We start from the raw sequence: 20,570 nt of genomic DNA, 5'->3' as shown, positions 1-20,570 counted from the left end.
CTAAAACTAAAATATTATAGAACCATCGCACCTAATTACTTTGTTCAGCATACTTACATATCCAGTCTTTCAGCGACTAACAAAGAATTGCTATGGGAGTGAGTGAGAACACTGCAGTGAAAACCAGTTTCATTTACATCTCCAAGCATAAGGCTGTCCCTAAAGTACCAGAGGCAAAATTTTTCACAGTGGTGACTGATGTCTGTCTGTGTGGTTTCTGGGTTTTTATCTGTTTGTTTTTCCTTTAACTCGTAGAACCACATCACGGCCTTTGCAGAAGTCACATGATGTTGATGCTGATGTATATTCACTCCATTGGACTTCATCTCTTTTCACAGCCCACACACAATAATTGCAGTGTATCAAAAATAAGAAATTTTTAGAAGTCTTATTTCTGACTTGATTTTTACATCTTTAAAATTATACCAACATTTTGAAGAATTCTTAAATATTAGAACGTCACTTTACTTTCTAGCAAAAATGGTAACTGTTTACTTTTTGATGGAATGGGACAAACTGAGCACTAATTACATTTATCTGACAATACCCTCTATTTTGGCTTCTCATTGTTTTTAATGGTTCATGTACCTATTCCAACAGTACTTCATATTTTGATTTTACTTTGATTTTTAAAGTCTACATTTTTAATTCAGCATGAACTTGTTTCCATTTGAGGCAATTTCAGTGTGTAAAAAATAGACAAATATTATGTTCTCTATGAAAATGCTTTTTGCACATTGTATTATGCTGTATTCCATGTAAGATATCATTCAAACAGTATGTTATATGTAAGACTGGTGCTTCTGCTTTTGAAGAGAAAAAAATTGCCAATTTTTACTGTAATAAATATTGTATAATAATTAAAAGTTTATTTATTTGGGTATTTTCCTGACATAATTGTAGTTGAATTGTTGTTTTGCAGTTCTTGAATGTCTTGGATGATATATATGTATCTAGGTTAAGAGAAATGAAAATAATATAGAAATTTTGATCATTGATATATTCTTTATTACTAATGATACCCCATGAAAGGTTAAGGGCTCCATTCTTAGCTCAGCATGTCTGATGGGAAACCGTATTACTCATAAATCATTTAAACAAATTGTTCAAGGAAGCCTGCATCTTCTCGTATTTGTTGTACACCCTGATATTATGCTGGGAGAATGGGTGCTAAGATAAGAAGAGGGTCACTGGCTTAGTGAGAAAAATGCATATGAGTTTCTACTTTCTATTTTCATGTTGGAGCACTCATGGAAAAAACAAAATGGCTTCATTAATTTTCTTCAGCCTAAGGACCAGAACAAGCAGACTTTCTCTCTACAAATCTTTCTATCTCTGTGTTTCAGGGCCATATTCTTGCAAAAAAATCCTCTGTCAGTCTGTGCGGTGTTGATGAATTGATTTTTCTTCAACATCAGGCAATGTTACCATATCTCTGTTATTGCTGTGAATTGTCAAATTGAGACTCCTCTTCAAAAGACAGCCTCACTGACGATTCATAGTGAAGTTGTCCTACAAAAACTGAGCACTAAATGGATCTGAATATTGTAGATGCTGAAGATGCTCTTAACATCTGCCAGAAAGTTTTCCTCTGACAACAGCTGATACCACACTAGCACTATAGACACATTGAGAATATTAATGTTCACTGCAGGCTGTTGAACAGTCTAGGCCTTAAATTTTCTATAATTCAGTGTATTTCCTGTGCATTAATCATTGTTAGAAGATGTTTGAAACATAAGGCTGTAGAACCAGGTATATATTTTCTGTGATGAATTTTAATGCATTCCCACATAGTCATCCAGGTAACACCTACTTTTTACTTTTTATTTTAACCTCTGCTTTCTCTAAAATACAGCTACTGAACTAGCGCTTGGCAATTGGGGCAAGGCCAAGTCACCTTTGAGTGCAGTATCTTACAAAGTCATTGTGCTAAGCTGAGAATTAGAGAATAAAGGAATACATCAATGGGGACAAAAATCCTAGAATAGAGCCCTTAGCTACAACAATGTTACTTAGGTGATTGAAAATCCACCTTTATTAGACTATCAACTGTGTTTATGAAATTGTAGTAGGTTAAAGTTTGTATCACCATGTTAGGCACACTTACCCTTCTCTTAGTCTACCTATGTAGGGTCCAAGGTACTAATGATATCTCTGTGTGCAGATTTAAATGAAATCTTCACTCATTTTTGCATGGTAGCAAACCTGCATTTTTATATCTGATTTATAAGATTACCAAGAGATTCTTTTATGTTAAAAGAGATGACTCTTTTTCAGTGTACTGTATATCATCAGCTTGTAACTGGTCTCTTTCTCTCTCAGGATCTTTCCCAGTCAAATATTTGGGTTAAATTTATCATATCTCCGTGAACCAGCAGTGAGAAAACAAAAAGAGAGACACTCTGCTGTATAATGTATTTTTAAATAAAATAATTTTTCATTCATCTGTAGTGTATTTTTTTTAGATATCTGCTCTAGAGATATTTTGGTTGATAGTGTGCATATAATGAAATGATGATTTTAAGTCAACTGCATTTGGTGATATATTTTCACAATTAACCAGGAATCCCCACAGTTAGCTACCTTCCCTTAGATGTGGTTCTGGTGAAATTGAAAAGCAGGAACGGAAGAGCTGTGTTGCAGAAGAGTCCACAGCCTGTCGGTAAGGGAATGTCCCCAGGATGTGGACCAGCCAAGCTCCAGACCCTACTTTGATTTTTCAGAAGTGGCAAGAATTTACCTCTCCCACACCTGTACCTCTCCACTGCCCTGGAGCTTGGGCCTTCGCTTTTCCATTGTGGACCCAAAAATGCTTTCAGTAGGAACAGTTTGCCAAAACAAAAGTAAGTTGGCATTTTCTGACTAAAATAGCTTTTTGGTGGTTGCTTTTAAAAAAATGCCAGTGAGGAGCCTATGACAAACAAGCATCATCCCTCATTCAGGGAATATTCTGGTGCAGAGTGGTTCCTAATAAAAACACTGTTGTTGAACCATTTCAGTGCTTATGAATGCAGCTGGTTTTCTGATCCTTGTGGACCTTTTCTGTGTGTCCTTCAGTGACACAGCTCCATTCTATTTATAAATGAGATGTTTAAGAAGCATCTCTAATGCTATATGCTGCTGTGTTTCTAAAAATGGAATTTGTAAGGCATGTGGGTACACCAGCTGGGCTCATATCCATACCATTTTAGATTCCCTTATATGTGTTCTGCGGTTTGTTCATAATCATGAACTGCATAAGACATACAGTGATAGCATCTGGGCTCACCTCTCTTCAGCTTTTAAAAATGTTCATTTTAACAATATGTATTAAAAGAGGATAATGTTGGTATTTTTCAGCTACAATTTTCTTTGCTTCTAATTTTGTTGCTGTCCAAGATCACAGTGAGTGCGACAGTCCGTTTGCACATTGTTAGTAGGGAGCTTTTTACACTCTTCTGAAGTCTAATTTCGGTATTTCTGAGGCTTGCCATGCAGAAAGCAGAGTGCAGTACATTTTAGGAACAGATAACCTGAGTCTGTTTTGATCAAATACATCCCTGGCCATCTGTGTAGCCTTGGCCTTGGGGACACTCAGGAGCATTTGCAGGTGGAAGGGCAAGCAGACCTCCAGACCTCTCAGCCCTGCAGCACCTCCCTCCAAGCACACCAAGAACGTTTTCACCAGGCTCTGCCTCCGACAGCTGACTCGACCCCAACACACCAGATTTCCCTGCTGTACATCAGCACTTTTCATCTCCCCTCACGTACCTTTGAGAAACTGGACAGATCAAGAAAGATACCATGCCCTCACCCTGAAGTGTACTACAAGCACGACTGCAGCTGGGACTCTCACTTGGACAAGTGGAAAGCCAAATTAATGGGGACCTATCATAGCTTCAGCTTTTGGCCTTCTCCTCCACTTTCTAGGCCTTTTGGTTTTCAGGGACTTCCACAAAGGAAAGTGAAGGAAAGTTTCACAGTCTCTCTGCCCACTTGAACCTCTGCTGCATGCCTAGGGTTAAGCAAGATTTGTTCTTGCTATTGGCCACCAGTGGCTTTCCACTAAAACACAGTGTTGCCTTTTTGTTATCCTCTATTGTGCGAGAATGGCTGAAAAAGCTCCTTGGGGTTTCCAGGTTTTACCTGATGTTCTGGGAAGGGGAAACTGTGAACACTCCAGAAATAACCCTGTCAGGCTGGGAATTGGAAGGCCTAGTGTGACTGTGTGATAAGCCTGGTTGTTTCCTCAGCACTCACTGAATTGCCATGCCAACGTATGACTCTTAATAGGTTTGCTTTTGATACTAAACTGCCTATATTTGCCTCATTGTGAAGGCCTAGTCCACTTCCAACACAGAGCATTAGGTACTTGGTTCCCTGCACAATACTGGAGCTTGTCTCTCTGTAAAGAATCCTAGGAAGTGCAGCATATCCTGTATGAAACCTGTCCCCAGTGTCTGATGAACACTATCCTAGACAAGTTGGTGGTAAGATAGCTGTCATTAAGGCTAGCTTCAAAGATACTTTGCTCCCACTTGCCTAAAAGGATATGATCCAGGTATGTTCAATGATCACTCTAGCTGGAAGCAATATAACTGGCTAGTGCCCAGGCTCTGACTACTTTTTTTCTGAAGATGATGGTGATGTCCAGTTCTCTGCCTATCATGTCCTTGAACTCAATTTCTTTTGTTCCGGTTGTCAGGCCTTGATACCACATTCTGCTGTAAGATGTGATATTCATGAGGCATAATGGGAGAGTGGCTGTGTTCATTGGCAAACCATTTTAGATACCCTTACATGTCTTCTGCTCTTGGTCTGTTATCACTAGCTGTGTAAAACAGTTGGAAGTAAGATAATCTAATTGAATTAGGACAGTTTAATTCTGAATAAAAGTATACACCCAGAGGTTTTATATGATTCTAACTAATCTACATCAAATCTCTAGCTAATTCAGATAAACCATCCTGCTCAGTTGTCTCCTGTGTGGACAAGTCCTAAGCCTTTTTTTCCCAGAGGCGCTCTACTGTTTTAATACCTTCCCCTAGTGACTACAGCCAGAACAGTGTGTGGCAGCCAGCTTCCTGAAGTGATTACATCAGCAGAATAATCATCTCTAAATTATGCACCTGATAGTGGCTTTGTTAGTGGACTGGGTGCAGAGGACTGCTCTTATGCTCTGGAAGTGATTAAGAATGGGCACAATGGTAATCTCCAACTGTGAAATTACTGAATCCATCCTCTAAGATGGGGGCTTCAGTAGAAGCCCCAATAAAGAGTTTTAGTCCCCAAACCAAATTCTTTGCACCAGTGTTCTTATCTGACAGCATTCAGATCTAAATAAATATATAAAAATTAGAAACCAAACCCTTTTTCTGGCAAATCTCTCCCTAAATAACAATGTTATACCTAAATACATATTCTCTGCAGCTACAGGGAACTTGTCGTCTTGCTGGCAATCTTTAATGTGGTTCTGAATGTGAGATGCTTGAGTGGTGAATTCCTAGGACTGCTCTGAAGTAGGCAAATAACCCTAAAAAAGAGACTAAACATGTCTACAGCTGTAGAAGAAAATCTAAAGAGCTACGAAATGAGATGGGGATGAATTTTAGAAGCAGGGAAAATGCCTTCTTACACTTGTTAGCAAATGTGCCTATTTGAGGTAGATTTGCTATATTTTTCTAACTTAAAATATCAATACTTTAGTGGATGGCATTTCTACATTTTTGGAATACTGCTGTAGAAGAGAAGTGCTGCTCTTAGTCTACTGTTTCTGCTAAGAAACCATCTGCTGTTTCATCCTCTTTTGCTGCTGTTGCTTAAGGAAGCAGCTACTCTTCCTTCCTTAGCAACCTCTATTTATACAGTAGCAACTGACGACTTAAAGATATTCTATTCAAATATTCTAAAAATAAGTCTGATGTGATGAGAATGAAGTGCTTATTTAGGAAAACAAAAGAAAAGCCCCTTTAGCTTTCATTGAAGACAGGGGACTTGAAGCTAATCCTAGTAGGAAACAGCAGGATGAAACAAGACCCTTGCTTTTTGGCAGTACTTTGCATTGTTGTCAAGACAAGGTGATAGATCTTTTTTGAGAATTAATACCCTTTTTTTTTTCCTGAGCAATCAGAGAAAACATTTTAAGGATGTAGTCTTGGAGCAGTCTTGGAGTCTTCCAGAGAGAAACAGAGAATGTCCTTGGTTTTGTGTTATATTTATTTTATGAAGTCATACTCAAAGACAGTGAACACCAGTGCAGAAGACAGTGAATAGAAAGACTAAACAAACTGTATTTTCAATGGAGGGTGAGACATTTCCCACGCTGAGTCTTTTTAGGAAAGAAACCAAGAAACCAAGTGAGGAGAGACTTGATGTCAGCTGATTATGTGACAGAATTCTATGATACTGGGTCTCCTATGAGAATGTTGCCTGCTTATAATGTATATGTTTCAGTAAATTACCATTTTGCTTAGAAGAACAGATAATCACGAGATGTCTGATCTTTAGTTCTTTGTCAGATTAAGAGAAGTCAGTGCTCCTGTGACATTGGACACTATGCTGCTGCTTTTTATTTACTGCCTGCTGACCTGCCTTCCTTGCATATTTAAGGTAAAAGGCTGTATTCTGTATTTTTTAATTAATAAAATGGATTTTTTCTTCAGGAATCTGATGATCTGCATGTAGAGGTTAAGAAAATCTCTCTCATGGATGTAATTTCTTTTGAAAATTGGTATTGTAAACTCACTTCTACCTGTATACTGCTATAAACCTGAAACTAAGAGCTGGCCATAGTTGAGGGGAAGAGTCACCACTACAGACTCAGTGGAATACCCAGCTTCTACAAGTCTTGAGCACTGCAGTCGGAGATACCACAAGGTTTTGGTCACCTACAAGGCTCTTTATGATCTGCTTGATGTCAAGTGTGTGATTTGATTTTCAAATGTACCACTTACTTCACTATGGTTGTGGTTTTGATTGGAAGGAAGATTGCTGAGAAACATACATGTCAACACAAAAGAGAACAGTGCTAAAACTTTCCTCTTCATCCTCACTGGCCTTCAGTATACCTGCTCCTTTCATTATATGGCTCTGTGCTCTGTCTTCACTTTTTCACTCGGCTTCTGGCATTTGTCTTTCTCATTAGATGTTTCATATTGTTGTGTCACATTGTGTAATAACCAGCAAGTGTAGTTGGACTTAGGCCTTTGTCAACATAAAATGGATTTTCAGGTGCAGATAAGAATATGAAAGTAGAAAAATGTGGTGAGGTACCAATTATTTTAATGGGAATAGACGAACAGCAGAAAATGAGATTGTTTCAGAAAAAACAGAGAGGTAAGGAAAATCTGATAATAAACATGAGTGAGATAATCTAACTAAAAGGCTTAAATCTGAATACAAGTGGGATTTCAAAGGATATAACATGCAATGACTTTATAGACAGTGAATGAGAATTTCCTATACAGCTGGTAAAGCAAATACATCATTGTCCTGGTTTCAGCTGGGATAGAGTTAATTGTCTTCCTAGTAGCTGGTATGTGCTATGTTTTGAGTTCAGTATGAGAAGAATGATGATAACACTGATGGTTTCAGTTGTTGCTAAGTAGTGTTTAGTCTAAAGTCAAGGATTTTTCAGCTTCTCATGTCCAGCCAGCAAGAAAGCTGGAGGGGCACAAGAAGTTGGCACAGGACACAGGCAGGGCAGCTGACCCAAAGTGGCCAACGGGGTGTTCCATACCATGGGACATCACATCTAGTATTGGAACTGGGAAGTGGGGGCAGGGAGTCGCTGCTCAGGGACTAGCTGGGTGTCGGTCAGCAGGTGGTGAGCAATTGCCCTGCGCATCATTTGTACATTCCAATCCTTTCATTATTGCTGTTGTCATTTTATTAGTGTTATCATTATCATTACTAGTTTCTTCTGTTCTATTAAACCATTTTTATCTCAACCCACGAGTTTTACTTCTTTTCCTGATTTTCTCCCCCATCCTATTGGTTGGGGAGGAGTGAGTGAGTGGCTGCGTGGTGCTTAGTTGCTGGCTGGGGTTAAACCACAACAATCATACTAGATTAATTCAAGACATGGCAGATCCTACAGATAGTGGTCTTACAGTCATGTTTACAGGCACAAATATGGCCTGAATTTGTGATGAGTCACAAACATAAAGGAAAGCAAAGATGTGCAGGGCTGTGTGTATCATGCTTTCTGCAATATATCAGGAAAGAAAATTGGTCAAGAAAGGACTAGATACTGCTCTTGTCTATTCTGGTTTGTGTAACTCCGGGTGGGAGTTGGGGACTTGTTCCAGATTTAAATACGAAACATAGCAGAGGGTGGGAGAGGTGGTTTTGTATCTTTTTATCATTTACAAATCAGACCATATGTTTGTTAATTCTTTAAAATACATGTAGTATTTGGGAACAGCACTTCAGATAACGACAAATGGCCTTTTCCCAAGCAAGCTTCTTGTGTGAAGCTACTCAAAGAAAATCACCAACAAAGATGTACAGGAGACAACAGGAAAATCCCAATCATCGTCATTCCCCTTCAGGCACTTTGTGTCCTCCTGCTTTGAGAGGTCCCCTTTCTGAAACTCATATACCACCCTGATCAGGCTTTGAATTAGACCTCAAATGTAGGCCACCCAATGCGAAAGCAGTACCTCCTCTCCTGCGCATCTCTCCTCTTGCACCCACTCCAGCCTGTGCTCACAGTCCATTAGCAAGGCTTCAAACACAGCTTTTGCATTAGCTGTGAGGACAACACAGGAGAGCTTCCCTGTCACTGCTGTTCTACAGCTAGGGCTGGTGCTACGCAGCCATGCTCTCTCCTGCTAGGGTAAAAGGATACCACATGTCTTTGGCAGGACAGCATACTGTAGGAAACTGGGCCATGGTCTTAGCTGCTGATGAGTATTTGCACATCTGTATTGTTATGTTGGTATTGTTCTTCCTGACAAACTTAGTTGTGACAGGAAGCTGCAAGCTCCCATAGATCAGTGGTTAGCCCTGGAACAAGGAAAGGCTCTTTCACCTGCCAGATGGAGACTGGAATTACCATGTGAATTTATCAGCTGTCTCCCAGAAGCTTTAAGACATCCTGGCATAGCCCTTTTCCAGGACAGTATGTTATCAGAATAGGCTTTCAGTTCGTCATTTCTTATTCCTTGAGTATGAGGTAGGTATGATTTCCATTCATTCTCTGTAACAGATGCTGTCTTTTTTTTATATGCCCGTTTCTTATTCTTGATTACTTTCTGAACTTCTTCACTCTTCCATATTGGTCTTTTATTGCTCTTATTACCAGATGGCATAAAGAGCTTTGCAGCATACATTAATCTAGCTTAAAAAATCTTCCATGTCCCTTCAGTGCCATTCCTCTCTGCTGAGTTTTACACTTCAGCAGTGTTTAAACATGTCATCTTCCTCATTGGTTGATGTTGGTTTGCAGTTTAGCATTTTGCTTAGAATATATCAAAGAAAAATAGATAGCTTTGCCTTGCACCTTTCAACACCTAGGCTCCCATTGCCTTGTGGCAGTGGTGGAATGATGACGTTCTGCCAGTTTGTGCATTATTGAACGTGAGTGCTCGTTTCAGTGCAGAGGTACAAGCAAGGACAAATGTGAGACTTTCCAAAAGCAGGGAGTAACCTCCTGGTCCAGGCGGCGGTGTCCTTGTGGGTCTCATAGCACATTTAGTCGTGAGACTGAGGAAACACTGTCACAGGCAGGTATGGTCCTTTTGGAGCCCTGCTCTTGTGTTCAGTGCTGTTACAATAACAGCTGTATTTTGCTGTTTTGCCTATACACTTCTGTTTCTGTATCAGCAGGGTCAAAGCCATTGAAGTAATGCCAGAAACGCACAGTCTCCCTGACACTTTTTCATTTTGTGTTGTCTTCCTCTTCATGCAAACATGCAACATGCTTACATGTCAGTGCAAGTATCACCTCATCTGTTTTCACCTCCATCCTTCAGATATGGCTGACCATGTTTTTAACAAGAAAGCAACACAATATTGACTCTCTTCCCTCATCTTACTCTCTCCTTCTAGTGACTCCCCCACTACTGTTAGTCCCTTTGACTTTGGTTCTATTTTAACAAAGACCAATACACAACAGAACTAGCACTGTTTATGACTGTATTTGCTTTCTTACTACATATCTGGTTACAAGTGTGATGTGATTTATATCTATTAGACTGTAGATTCTTTGCACTATGAATTGTCTGTAACTGGGTCTGCAAGGCACCTCATCCAATGGAGCTTTCATTCCAAATGGAATCTTTAAGTGTCATCCATAATCTTCTATAGACACTTTTATATAGCTAGGAGACATTTGGGATCCCACTGCTGAGCACAGTATCTGTAGACCTGGAACGGTGGATGTGGCACTGAGATGCTCCAGCTTAGCCTGTGAACATGAAAGAAAAGGCTAGGTTATATGAGCATCTTTTATGCTGCTGAACTGTGCTACTGATGACTTAAAATTGAGATTACTTTGAAAGGGGGAAGACATGAAAACAAATAAAAGGAGAGAGAAAGAAATTTAGCAAAAGATTTTAAGAGCTATTTAGATATTAAGATTCTGAAGGGGAAAAGTTGCTCACTGAAGTAACTAAGCATATCAGATGAAAAACTACAGAAAAAATCTCCACCAAAAAGGGAGCTTTCCAAATATTTTATTGAAGATACCAAGTAAACACAGAGAAATGCAAATAGATTTCTGCCTTTTTTTCTGGTACTAAGCCTTTTGCTGTGCCATCCTGTGCAGGAAATTGCAGTCTATGTTCAGTGTTCAAAAGTATAAATTGACTACATTTACAGACCATATTTATGTAACAGCGATTTGTTTTCTGACCTGCTGTTCCCTGAATGGAGTTTATCATGATCACTATGCACAATCAAGTGGAGCTTTGATGAATATGGATGTGCAGCCAGGACTTCTGATATCAGCTAGATAAAAAGCAGTTTAGGAGCTGGAGGTGATAGCTACTGAATCCATCATTCACCAATTACATTATCACAACACCCATGCTCCTACAAAGAGAGATTATAACCAAATTCCTCAATTTATGAGCTTAGCAATAGAAACTGCCACTGTTGGTAATAGCATTACAGTTTCTAATTACAGTAGTAGAGAAGCTTCTAGACAAACAAACAGGCAATTTAGATGCAGTTTGACTCTAGATATCAGAGTCCTGATGTTTCTCACTGCTCATTTATTTCTGGAGAGTTCTAGGAGAAAGATTTGTCGGGCAGAGCCTGAGAGGACATGAGGAAAGTCGTTCTACAGCTATGCAAGTGCTAACTCAGCATTTTGAGTAGTGACGTAGGGCTCCATTTATCAGATAAGGTACTCTGCCTTACAGGACTCTGTAACTATTGAGAAGGTGCTATATGACACTCGTCATCTATGAAAGCAATTGGTCATTGAGGTATCTAAAAGCAAAATCACGGTGAGAGACCTTTTACTCATCTAGTATAGTCACCTGCTCCCTACACCTGCCCAGCCCAAGGATATTTCTGAAGCATGGGAGACTCCAGAGAAGGGAAAGTTTGGTTTGAAGGAACTGAGGGAGTTTAATTTTTTTTTTTTCTCTAATAGTTGGGTTGTGCATCTTTCAGTACCTTACCTCAGAGTTAGCCTAATGAACCAAAGCTTGGGGAGTGGAAGTGCAAGATCCTGCCAATGGAAGACCTTGGCTTGAGCTGGCAGATAAGTAAACCCTTGAGAATTAGTGGGAGACAGAAAAAATTACTGGAGACACATTGAATTTTCTTGAAACTTTAAAAAAATAATGTTTCTCCTTTCTTGATTTACTAGGTACTCCTGTGGCAAAGAGGAAACACTTAAAGCCATATTTCCTCAAAACAAAAATACCATTTAATAGTTGTTTTATTTTCCTGTGTTCTTATTTCTTTCACCTGACACAATCCTAAAACAATTGAAAAAAACCTCAAATACATGCGTGGTTATAAAATGCTTAAACAGGTGTATAAAAACAGCAGGTGATTTTGGCTTGTTGGATGCCAGCCAATGTGGTCACTGAAGTAATTAGAACACATTGCAGTTTGACTAGTTTTTCAGCCAAAACAGCCAATTTGATTCTAACGCATTAGTTTTGATAGAAGAGGGCCTGGTCCCTTGGCTGGTCTTCCCTGACTCTAATTAAAAACTGCTCATCGCCCTGGGGAATCCACTCCTCAGGAAACTGCTCTTTTCAGCGGCAAAGAAGCAGCTGTTAGAAGTGAGCATTGCTTTTGTTTCCATTTCTCTGTTCTCCTGGTCTTCATGTCTCAGCTAGTATCAAAGCAGCAGGATGTTTCAGACAACAGCAAAAATAAGATCTGAGCCCACCTTTCTCTTCTCCTATTCTTCAAAAATGGTATTGTAAAGGTCACCGTTGTTGCACATATAAGTTTGTACCTATGTCTTATTTCCTTTTCTAAATTGAGTTTAGTCAGTTGTAGTCCGAGACCTCAGACATTTTCATGAGAAGATCTGTAGTACATTTTGTATTCTGGCTAACCTCCAAGTATATTCTGCCTGGCTTAGTTTACTCAGTGCCACCAACAGACTGATACAGTTTTCACTCCCTGTTCTTCAATTTGATATATAGTGCTGCTGTGCACCACTAAAACAGCTAGTCCAAGGTAGTCACTGAGCAAAAATGGTAGTAGTGGCTGAAGAGGCTGGCTGTCCTGGGGCCAGGCACTCAATATCCAGTGACGCAGTGGTGGATGGTGGTCTGGGCTCACTAGCTTAGGGGATATTGTTACCAAGGCCCTTAGACAACTTTCACAGACTGTTTTTGAGCATGAAATTTGCCTCATGTTTACCCTGTTTGGACACACTTCCATGAACCATGAAGCAGAATCCTGAGGAGAAATATTACAAAGCTCCATCTGTGGGCAAGGAGAGCCATAAATTAATTTGGAAAGGCAGCTAGTAGTTTACTAGGTTTCATATTTGCATATTCTGTAACCTACTTAGCAGTGCCTTTCAGGGGCTGGTTGAAGTCTGTGGCAGAGATTGGCAGCTAAGATGTCTCACAGCCTGGTATCTGTCTTACTATAGAAAATAGAATTAACTGAAGGATAGTGAAATAAATACATGAAATATATTATTGTAAAGTGTGAAAGCACAAGGGAAGAGATGGGGAGTACAGAGCTGGGAATATGGAAAGCGTGTTTTAAGCAGGACATTCAGTCTGGGAAGCACTGAATATAAGAATTAGTAGCCAGTGCTTTGAAAATCATTCTTCATAGAAAAATCACATTCTAATTTTTATTTTGTATGGAGTTGTTCTTTATTATTTTGGAAACTCAAAGAAGTTCTCTAAATGCTTATTGGAAGTTCTGTTACTTCTAAAAGTGTATAATTTTATTTGATAGCTATTTTTATACTGGTGGATCACTTTTTGATTACTGTAGTCTTGTATTTAGACCTGAACAGATGCTAGTAGAGCTATCTTAGAGCTAGCTTAGTAGAGCTACAGCTGATTTGGGCTTTTCCAAACTGTTGGTAGCAATTTTACTTTTCTGTGTCCTTAGGCCAAAGTTTTCAAATGCATTTTAACTTTCAAATGTTAGTGTTTTTTCAAAGGTATTAACTGCCCACATCTACATAAATGTGCCTATGTCTGGATGAGTCAGTCTAATATTAGGCTGAACACTTGGGTTTGGGCTTAATGTACTGGCAGTTACGAGCTGATGCTGGAATCACCCTACAAGGGTCAGCTTGAAAGTCTTAGTTTCTTGGCTCTATGCAGAGAAATATGATTGTGTAGGATATTGAGCTGTGGTAATACATTACTGTGAGACAGACACATCAAAGGTCTTCCAGACATGCTGAGGAGCTCAACTTGAGATTTTGGATTTGTCTCAAGCTCTTGATGAGCTCTTCGGACACAGCCAGCAGGGGCTGAAAGCAATGAGTGCCTGCCTCATCACTGACTTAGTGGAGGCAGAGGCGGCCCAAACAGTCTGTGCAGAACACAGCCTGGAAAGATTCCCAGGAATGAAAAGTATAACAGCAGAGATTGTACTTAATTCCAGCAGGGTGATGGAAAAGGCAGGCCATGAGTTCTCCCTTCTAGCATGCGCCCTGAGCACGGACATGACAAGAAGTGCTCACCCCCATGGAGTGGCCCTGCTTCTTCCTACTGGGCATTCATGCTGGCCGCGGTGCTGGTGCTGCCCGGCCAGCTCCTGTTAGGCCATGAAATAGTCTATGCAGGAGGCAATTTCTTTGGGCCAAGAAAAGGTGCTTATATACTATCGCTGAGGGAATTGCTAAAGAGTCTGTAAAAATCAAATGTCAAATGCTTTAGCTTGCAGTGGCAGTTCAGCGGATTAACTTTTGGGTGCCTTTGAAAAGCACAGTTGTGAATTTTAAGTGGCAGATTCGTGGATTCTGAAGAGCCCTTTCTTGAAATCTGAGTTTGTGGAGTTTTGAAATCTATTAAGCCCCATATTGGAATATTGCTTCTGAAGCAAAGAAATCTTCATTTTGCCTCTACTGTGTATTAAGAGATTTCCCATGCTTACAGGGCAGCAGGAAAGAGCTGTGCAAAGTTCAGGCTGGGAAACCTAGTTCTGCAGCATACAGCATCATGCACTTAGCACGTCTTATTTAGCAATATTTCTGCCCTTACTTGTCATTTAATAAACCAGAAGGGAAACAGCACAAGGCTTAGTTTGCCAATGCCTCTGATGTTGAGTCGAAACTTCCAGTTTAAATGAGCATCTTTTGGAAGGAGGAGAGAAGAGAGAAGAAAAAGTAGAGAGAGCTGAATTGTTGTTTGGCATGTAGGCTGAGGGCTGGAGGTTTTGGTTTTTTGACATAGGTTATCTGGAAACCTGGGCAAGTCACTGGGAGGTGAAAGCCTGTGACTCATCATCCCACAGCTAGTGAGCAGGCATCTAAGAGAAATTACTGGAGGATGGATGGCCCTTCAGAGGATAGAGAGCCCTTTGTGCTTTAATTGCTCACACATTGAAGCATGGATGATCATTGGTGTTTTTCTTAGTGGTAAATAAAGCAATGGCTCCTACATGCAAGGATGGTGATTTTCAGGGCCAGATTAGTAACTCTCATGATGATGCTGAAAAGGTAATATTTAACCTGCTCTAGAGCATAAACTGGATTTTGACCATCCTGTTTCCCATGCATTCTGAGTGGTTGTTACATGCCATCGTGATTCAGTTATGGAAAATGTTTTTCCATTATGTTTAAAATACATACTTAAATGTAATTTGGTTAAATGAGGTCCCTACCGTTAGTTCTTGAGAACCGTGTTTTGGTCCAGGGCAAATTTATCAAGCTACAAACCATGGAAAAAATGAATTTTAAATGAAAATGCTATCAGGTATTAACTGTGAAAACACCACTGGTTCTGCTGTAATAAATTTATCTTTGTGCCTGCAAGCAGTCTTCTAATGGAAAAAAAGTATTAAATTGTGTTTATGACATATTATGGCATTTCCATCATTCCATTGCAGAATAATACTCCCATGTTAAAGAAAAATCTGTGTGCTTGCATTTAAGCATGAGAATGTTTCTCTGATATTCAAGCTTTCATTTTAAAATGAAATTTTATAGCCCTCACCACCATTCATTCATAGAGCATAGCAGGCTTTTATTAAAAATACTTTCTAATGTATTTCTGGTAATTTATGCTTCTTTGTCCAAAAAATTGAACATTTTATTTAATTTAGAGAAGCCTACAATGATTAAACTATAAAAAAACAAATCATGGAAAAGCTGAGTATCTTCTGTAATGCAATTAATAGAATGAAATTCCTTCTGAGATCAAGGGTAGATCCTATATCTTTATCTCATTTTTGTCATTTTTTCAGGTAGCAAATTAAACTCTATAAACTTTATTAAAGTATTTTAACTACAGAGTTATTCTGGTTATCCTTTTTTGGTTTCTATGCAACCTACCCACTATTCTGTAATATAATACCAATAATACACGATATTTATATTTTATTTGGTAATGTGTACACATTTAAAATAATAGAAGAACAATTCTCCAGCACTCACTGATGATTCAGTGCAGTGCTCCGAAGTGTACTTGCAATTCAGTTCTCTCAAGATCATCTGCAGCTGTTATAATGGTGCATTGTACATTTGCAGGCTGAGACCACTTGGAAATAAAAACAAGATTTAAAATACTTCTAAGTAGTAAATAAGCAAAGAATTACTCTTTACTGCAGATGCTTTCTCCTTTTACAGGTTATTTCAGAACACCTCAGGGCCTACCTAGTAATTTATAGATAATAATACCCAATTAAACTATACAGTTTTCATCCACACATCACCTCTCTGAAACAGTCTGGTTTGGAGAGCATTTGGAGGTTTTGTTTTTATTGACTCAGTGACAATAAATTCTCTCTGGTACCAAACTGCTGCCAGCTGAGTAATTCTCTTTTTTCTTCTTTTTTTTCCTTTTCTCCTTCAGGAATTAGAAAAAAAAAATTGCTTTTTAAGGGGGCTAGGAGTAGAAAGAACCTTATGTGCAAGAAATGAGATGGTGAAATTATCCTTTACTCAATCATGCACACTGCACACTTTTTACAGCTATTTCCAACATATTACTGAGTATTTATTTTAATGGTTTTTGCTGACACTTGTGAGTACTGTGTACTGTTCATAACCACTTCTAACTATGTCTGCAGTGCACCCTCTGTGCCCATGGGTGTTACAACAGACTTATCTCTTCTTCTATGAAGGTCATTTTGGGCTTCTGAGAGCTAACTTTTCCACCCTGGCGATTTCCCTTTGCCTTCCCTTCCCTCCTGCTGGGTTTGGAAGCAGCTGTGTGCCGTGACTTGAGCTGTCACCCATCCAGTTGTCCCCTTGCCCTGCCACAGCAGTGCAAGGAGTGCCGTTCAAAGGACACCCTCTGACTGCTCCTTGGGGCTTGGAGCAGTCCTGGCACTGGCACTTCTGAAGGAGGCCTTGTCATTTCAGCAGGAATTATGGCCCCCACAGTGTTCATTAGACATTTTACTGGAAAGATCTGAAATACTGTATTGCAGAAGTCACATTCTGTTAGGAAGAAGGATGGTTCAGAAAAGCCTCTGATGGAATTGCAAGTTGAGGTTCTCTCATTTCTGAACTTGGAACTGGGCTCTTTATAGCTGCCACTCCCCTTTGTGTGCATTTCAGGACAAACATCTTTGCTCTCTGAGGCTTTTCTCACTAGGGGCTTATTTTGATGTTTAGCACACTGCAAGTGGGTTGGCACTTTGCATATTTTCTAATAACTGCATTTCCTTTTGACAGAATAGACAGTACTGTTGAAATATATTTTTTCCTCATGAGCAGCAGTATCTTCTATGTCCCTGATTTCTGATAGACGAGTAGTAGGGTACATCAGACATTTTATCCCGTGGCTCTGCACAATGCACTGGCTGACACTGGAACTTGGCCTAAGTGAAAACAGAAAGTGCAGGAGTGTGTTGAAGCAGGTTTCCAGCCACTGGAAAACCCCAGTGTTGAAGCCAGGTGTTCAGCAGCACTGTGTTCAGTTTCACAGCTGTAATATCACTGTGGTGTTACTTGTCTTTTGATGCGCATGCCTTGCTCAACAAATGAGATTGTAGAAAAAAAATCATCCTCATTAGGGTGTTTGGGTTTTTACTTCAAGGAAACAGAAGCAAAACATATCATCGAGAAAACTGAATGTATTTTTATCAAAGAAAAGGAATAATATTGAGAGAAACAAATAGTATGTGTTGAGTAGTAATAATTTTGAAAAATACACGTTCTCTTCCAAAGGAAGCCTGAATCTAGTTTGTTGTGGCAACAAGTAAAAGAGGCTGTGGTGAAAGTAAGCAAATGAAGAAAGGAGAGGCTCCAGCTCCTCAGGAGCTGTTACCATGTGTACAAAGGATTTTTTCTGTGAGACAAGCTTGAAACTGATGACTTTTAAAATTAACTCCAGGCATCTGTTACTATAAGGTTTTGCTGAAGCTAAGAGCTTAGTAAGATTCAGAAAAACAAATTGGATATATAGATGATGGAAATGTTCATGATTATTGTAGATAGGGTTTCAAGCTATTTACAATATAATTAAACCATTAGGCTAAGGAAGCAATCTTAGTCCTGAAGACAGGACTTCTCCTATAGGATTGTTACTACATATTTGCTCCTACCCAACCCCTTGTGAAAAATCCGGTGGTGATAGCCACCAGAGACCACATACTGGACTAAATGGATCTCAGGTCAAGTCTACACTTACAAATCCTCTCTCAGATATTTTATATCTGTAAATTGGCTACAAATGCCTTAATAAAAATGTTTAGTATTTACAGTTTGAGCTGTTCAGATTGGAAGTGAGCAAATCAGTAATGTGGCATCATTTCCACTTTCTGCCTGGCTAAATATACGAACACTTCATAAAGACAGACCCTTGGTTTGAGTTGTTTTATTGAAGTGGTTTTGGTTAGTAATAAAATACAAGGTGAAGTCTCATTGTAATAGGGCAATAATGTTGCAAGTTTGACAAACATGATTTGTGCAGCTAGCAAATAGTGTGTAGATCATAAGCAGCTAAGGAAAATAACATAAATCATAGCAGGGCATAATGGAAGGAGTGGCTGTTGGAGTCATTCCCATGGTGGTTTGGTACCCTTCCCCTTGTCTTTAGTGACTGTTAAAGTAGACAAGATACAGTTGCTCTACATGTAGCAATAAGGCATTCAAATGCCCCTCTGGATTTCTATTTAAGAAATAATTCAAGTCTTCAATTACTAAGTAATAATAGGAAAGTATTAATTTAGATATAACAGGTCAGGAGTGAACCTGTAAAGAAGTCTGATGTGGACATCGTCTGATCTTTCTGTAGTATCACATTCCACATTAGTTTGATCTATTCGTCCTTTGCATATGTTGGAAAACCTACCTACTTTTATCTCTAGCCACTGGGATAAGCAAGTTGGGAGTGGGATGCAGGCTTGACATAGACTTATTTGAATTACTTTGAACTTGTTTGTTTGTTTGTTTAGCATTGCTACTTCTTCAGATTTGTTTCTTTGCCATATAAAATGCCTTCTACTATTAAAAACTATGGAAAACTTTTTTTTTTTCAATAGAAGTGTGAACAGTATTGAATATTAAAGAAATTACAATACAGTGAAAAGACATTATTTGTTGCAGTGCTAAGCACGGAGAGACAATAAATGATTCTATAGATTACAAGAATGTGAATAATTGAAAAGAAATGTATCAAGACTGTGGTGCAGTTAGTGAAAGTGTGGTTTCAGGGTTAGAGGTGTTTAGCAGTTGCTAGAAATCAGCCATAATCTTAATATTCTTTGCAGTGTTTAAGTTGTATAACATTTATACTTGCTCCAAAAGAAGACGTGTGCTGTGGAAAGAGACTGAATCAATTTTTCTATTGATCTGCAGTTTACACAGGGGTTTTGACTGCCCCAGGATTTGATGCTTTTCCAATAATTCATAAACGAAAAGTAATAAACTGCAGTAAATCTGATTAATCCCAAACTTAGTTTTAGGAGGAGTATTTCAATAAAACAAATACATTGTTATCTCTTCCACTGGGGTTTTCAGTTGGAAAGACACAGCTATCTGAATACACTATGTGTGAACTCAGCAGATCTGACTCTGTAACATTGGAGGCTTATTGTATAACAAATAGTTTGCCACAAGACCCAAGAGGATGATGTTTTGGGGCAAACTATTGAATTCCTGGGGGTTATCATTTTGATGTGGTTAATTACATGTACAGTTGTAAGCTTAAGGAATTCTGTTCCTTTCGGCAAAGATTCATCAATGCATGAAATTGTACAAAACGCCCTGGATTTTCATACATGAGATTTCCTTAGTTACTTACTGCATTTCAAAAAACCTTCCTCACTTGTATTTCCCTTTGTAATTGTCTTTGCTATAGGAAAAGTAGTGTGTTCAAAGGCAGTCATTTAATTTTGATAACATCAGAGCTGTAATATTTTTGTTTTCTTAGGATGAGATCTGTCTGTTTCTCTTAGGTTTTCTATCAAGTACATTCCCATAACAAAATGCCACGGGCTGCAGAATCCTTGATGTTAAGATGTTGCTCTGATTAAGAGATGCGCAGCCAGCAAATTAGAAATGCTGATCCTCAGATGCTGAGCTGGAACTTTGATTAGTCACTAGCAATAAATATAAAAGTCATACCAAAATATCTTCCTCACTCATAGATAAATATGTGTCACGCCTGTCTCTTTTGCAGCAATCCCTCCTGTTCTCTGCAAAAATGACCAGCAGCCAAAATGTGGCACAGTGGCAGCAAGCAGTAGAGTGGTCCATGAATTATTACGTCAGTTATGTAAGGAGGAAGGACATAAAATAATGCATATATCAAATGCCTTGCGTAGACAGCAGTAGCTGCAGCTTGCCTGGGCCAATCTGTTTAATATTAATTTTTCTCACAGCGTATTTCATAACGGATACTGTAGTCTATGTGGCTTCTCTAAATCTCTCTCAATGGGGTGCGCAGGCCAATATCAGTGTATTTTTCAGATGCTTTTGCAAGTGATCTCATTGCTACCAGACCCATAGGTGGTGCCTGGGG

General features: G+C 39.1%; 1 protein-coding gene across 1 annotated transcript in view; it reads left to right on the top strand.

Annotated features, from left to right (window-relative positions):
• The window catches only part of PLPPR5 (phospholipid phosphatase related 5), a 45,936-nt gene extending 43,533 nt beyond the window's left edge, over positions 1–2,403 (top strand). The window contains exon 6 of the mRNA XM_049809028.1: positions 256–2,403. Within this exon, the coding sequence (XP_049664985.1) occupies positions 256–288 (33 nt within the window). The 3' untranslated portion in view covers positions 289–2,403. The remainder of the gene's footprint in view (positions 1–255) is intronic.
• The last annotated feature ends 18,167 nt before the right edge of the window (positions 2,404–20,570 follow it).

The sequence above is a fragment of the Accipiter gentilis genome, chromosome 8, assembly GCF_929443795.1.
Source record: "Accipiter gentilis chromosome 8, bAccGen1.1, whole genome shotgun sequence".
Taxonomy (NCBI): Eukaryota; Metazoa; Chordata; class Aves; order Accipitriformes; family Accipitridae; genus Astur; species Astur gentilis.
The sequence above is the reverse complement of the archived record's forward strand: the minus strand, read 5'-3'. Positions and strand labels throughout refer to the sequence as shown.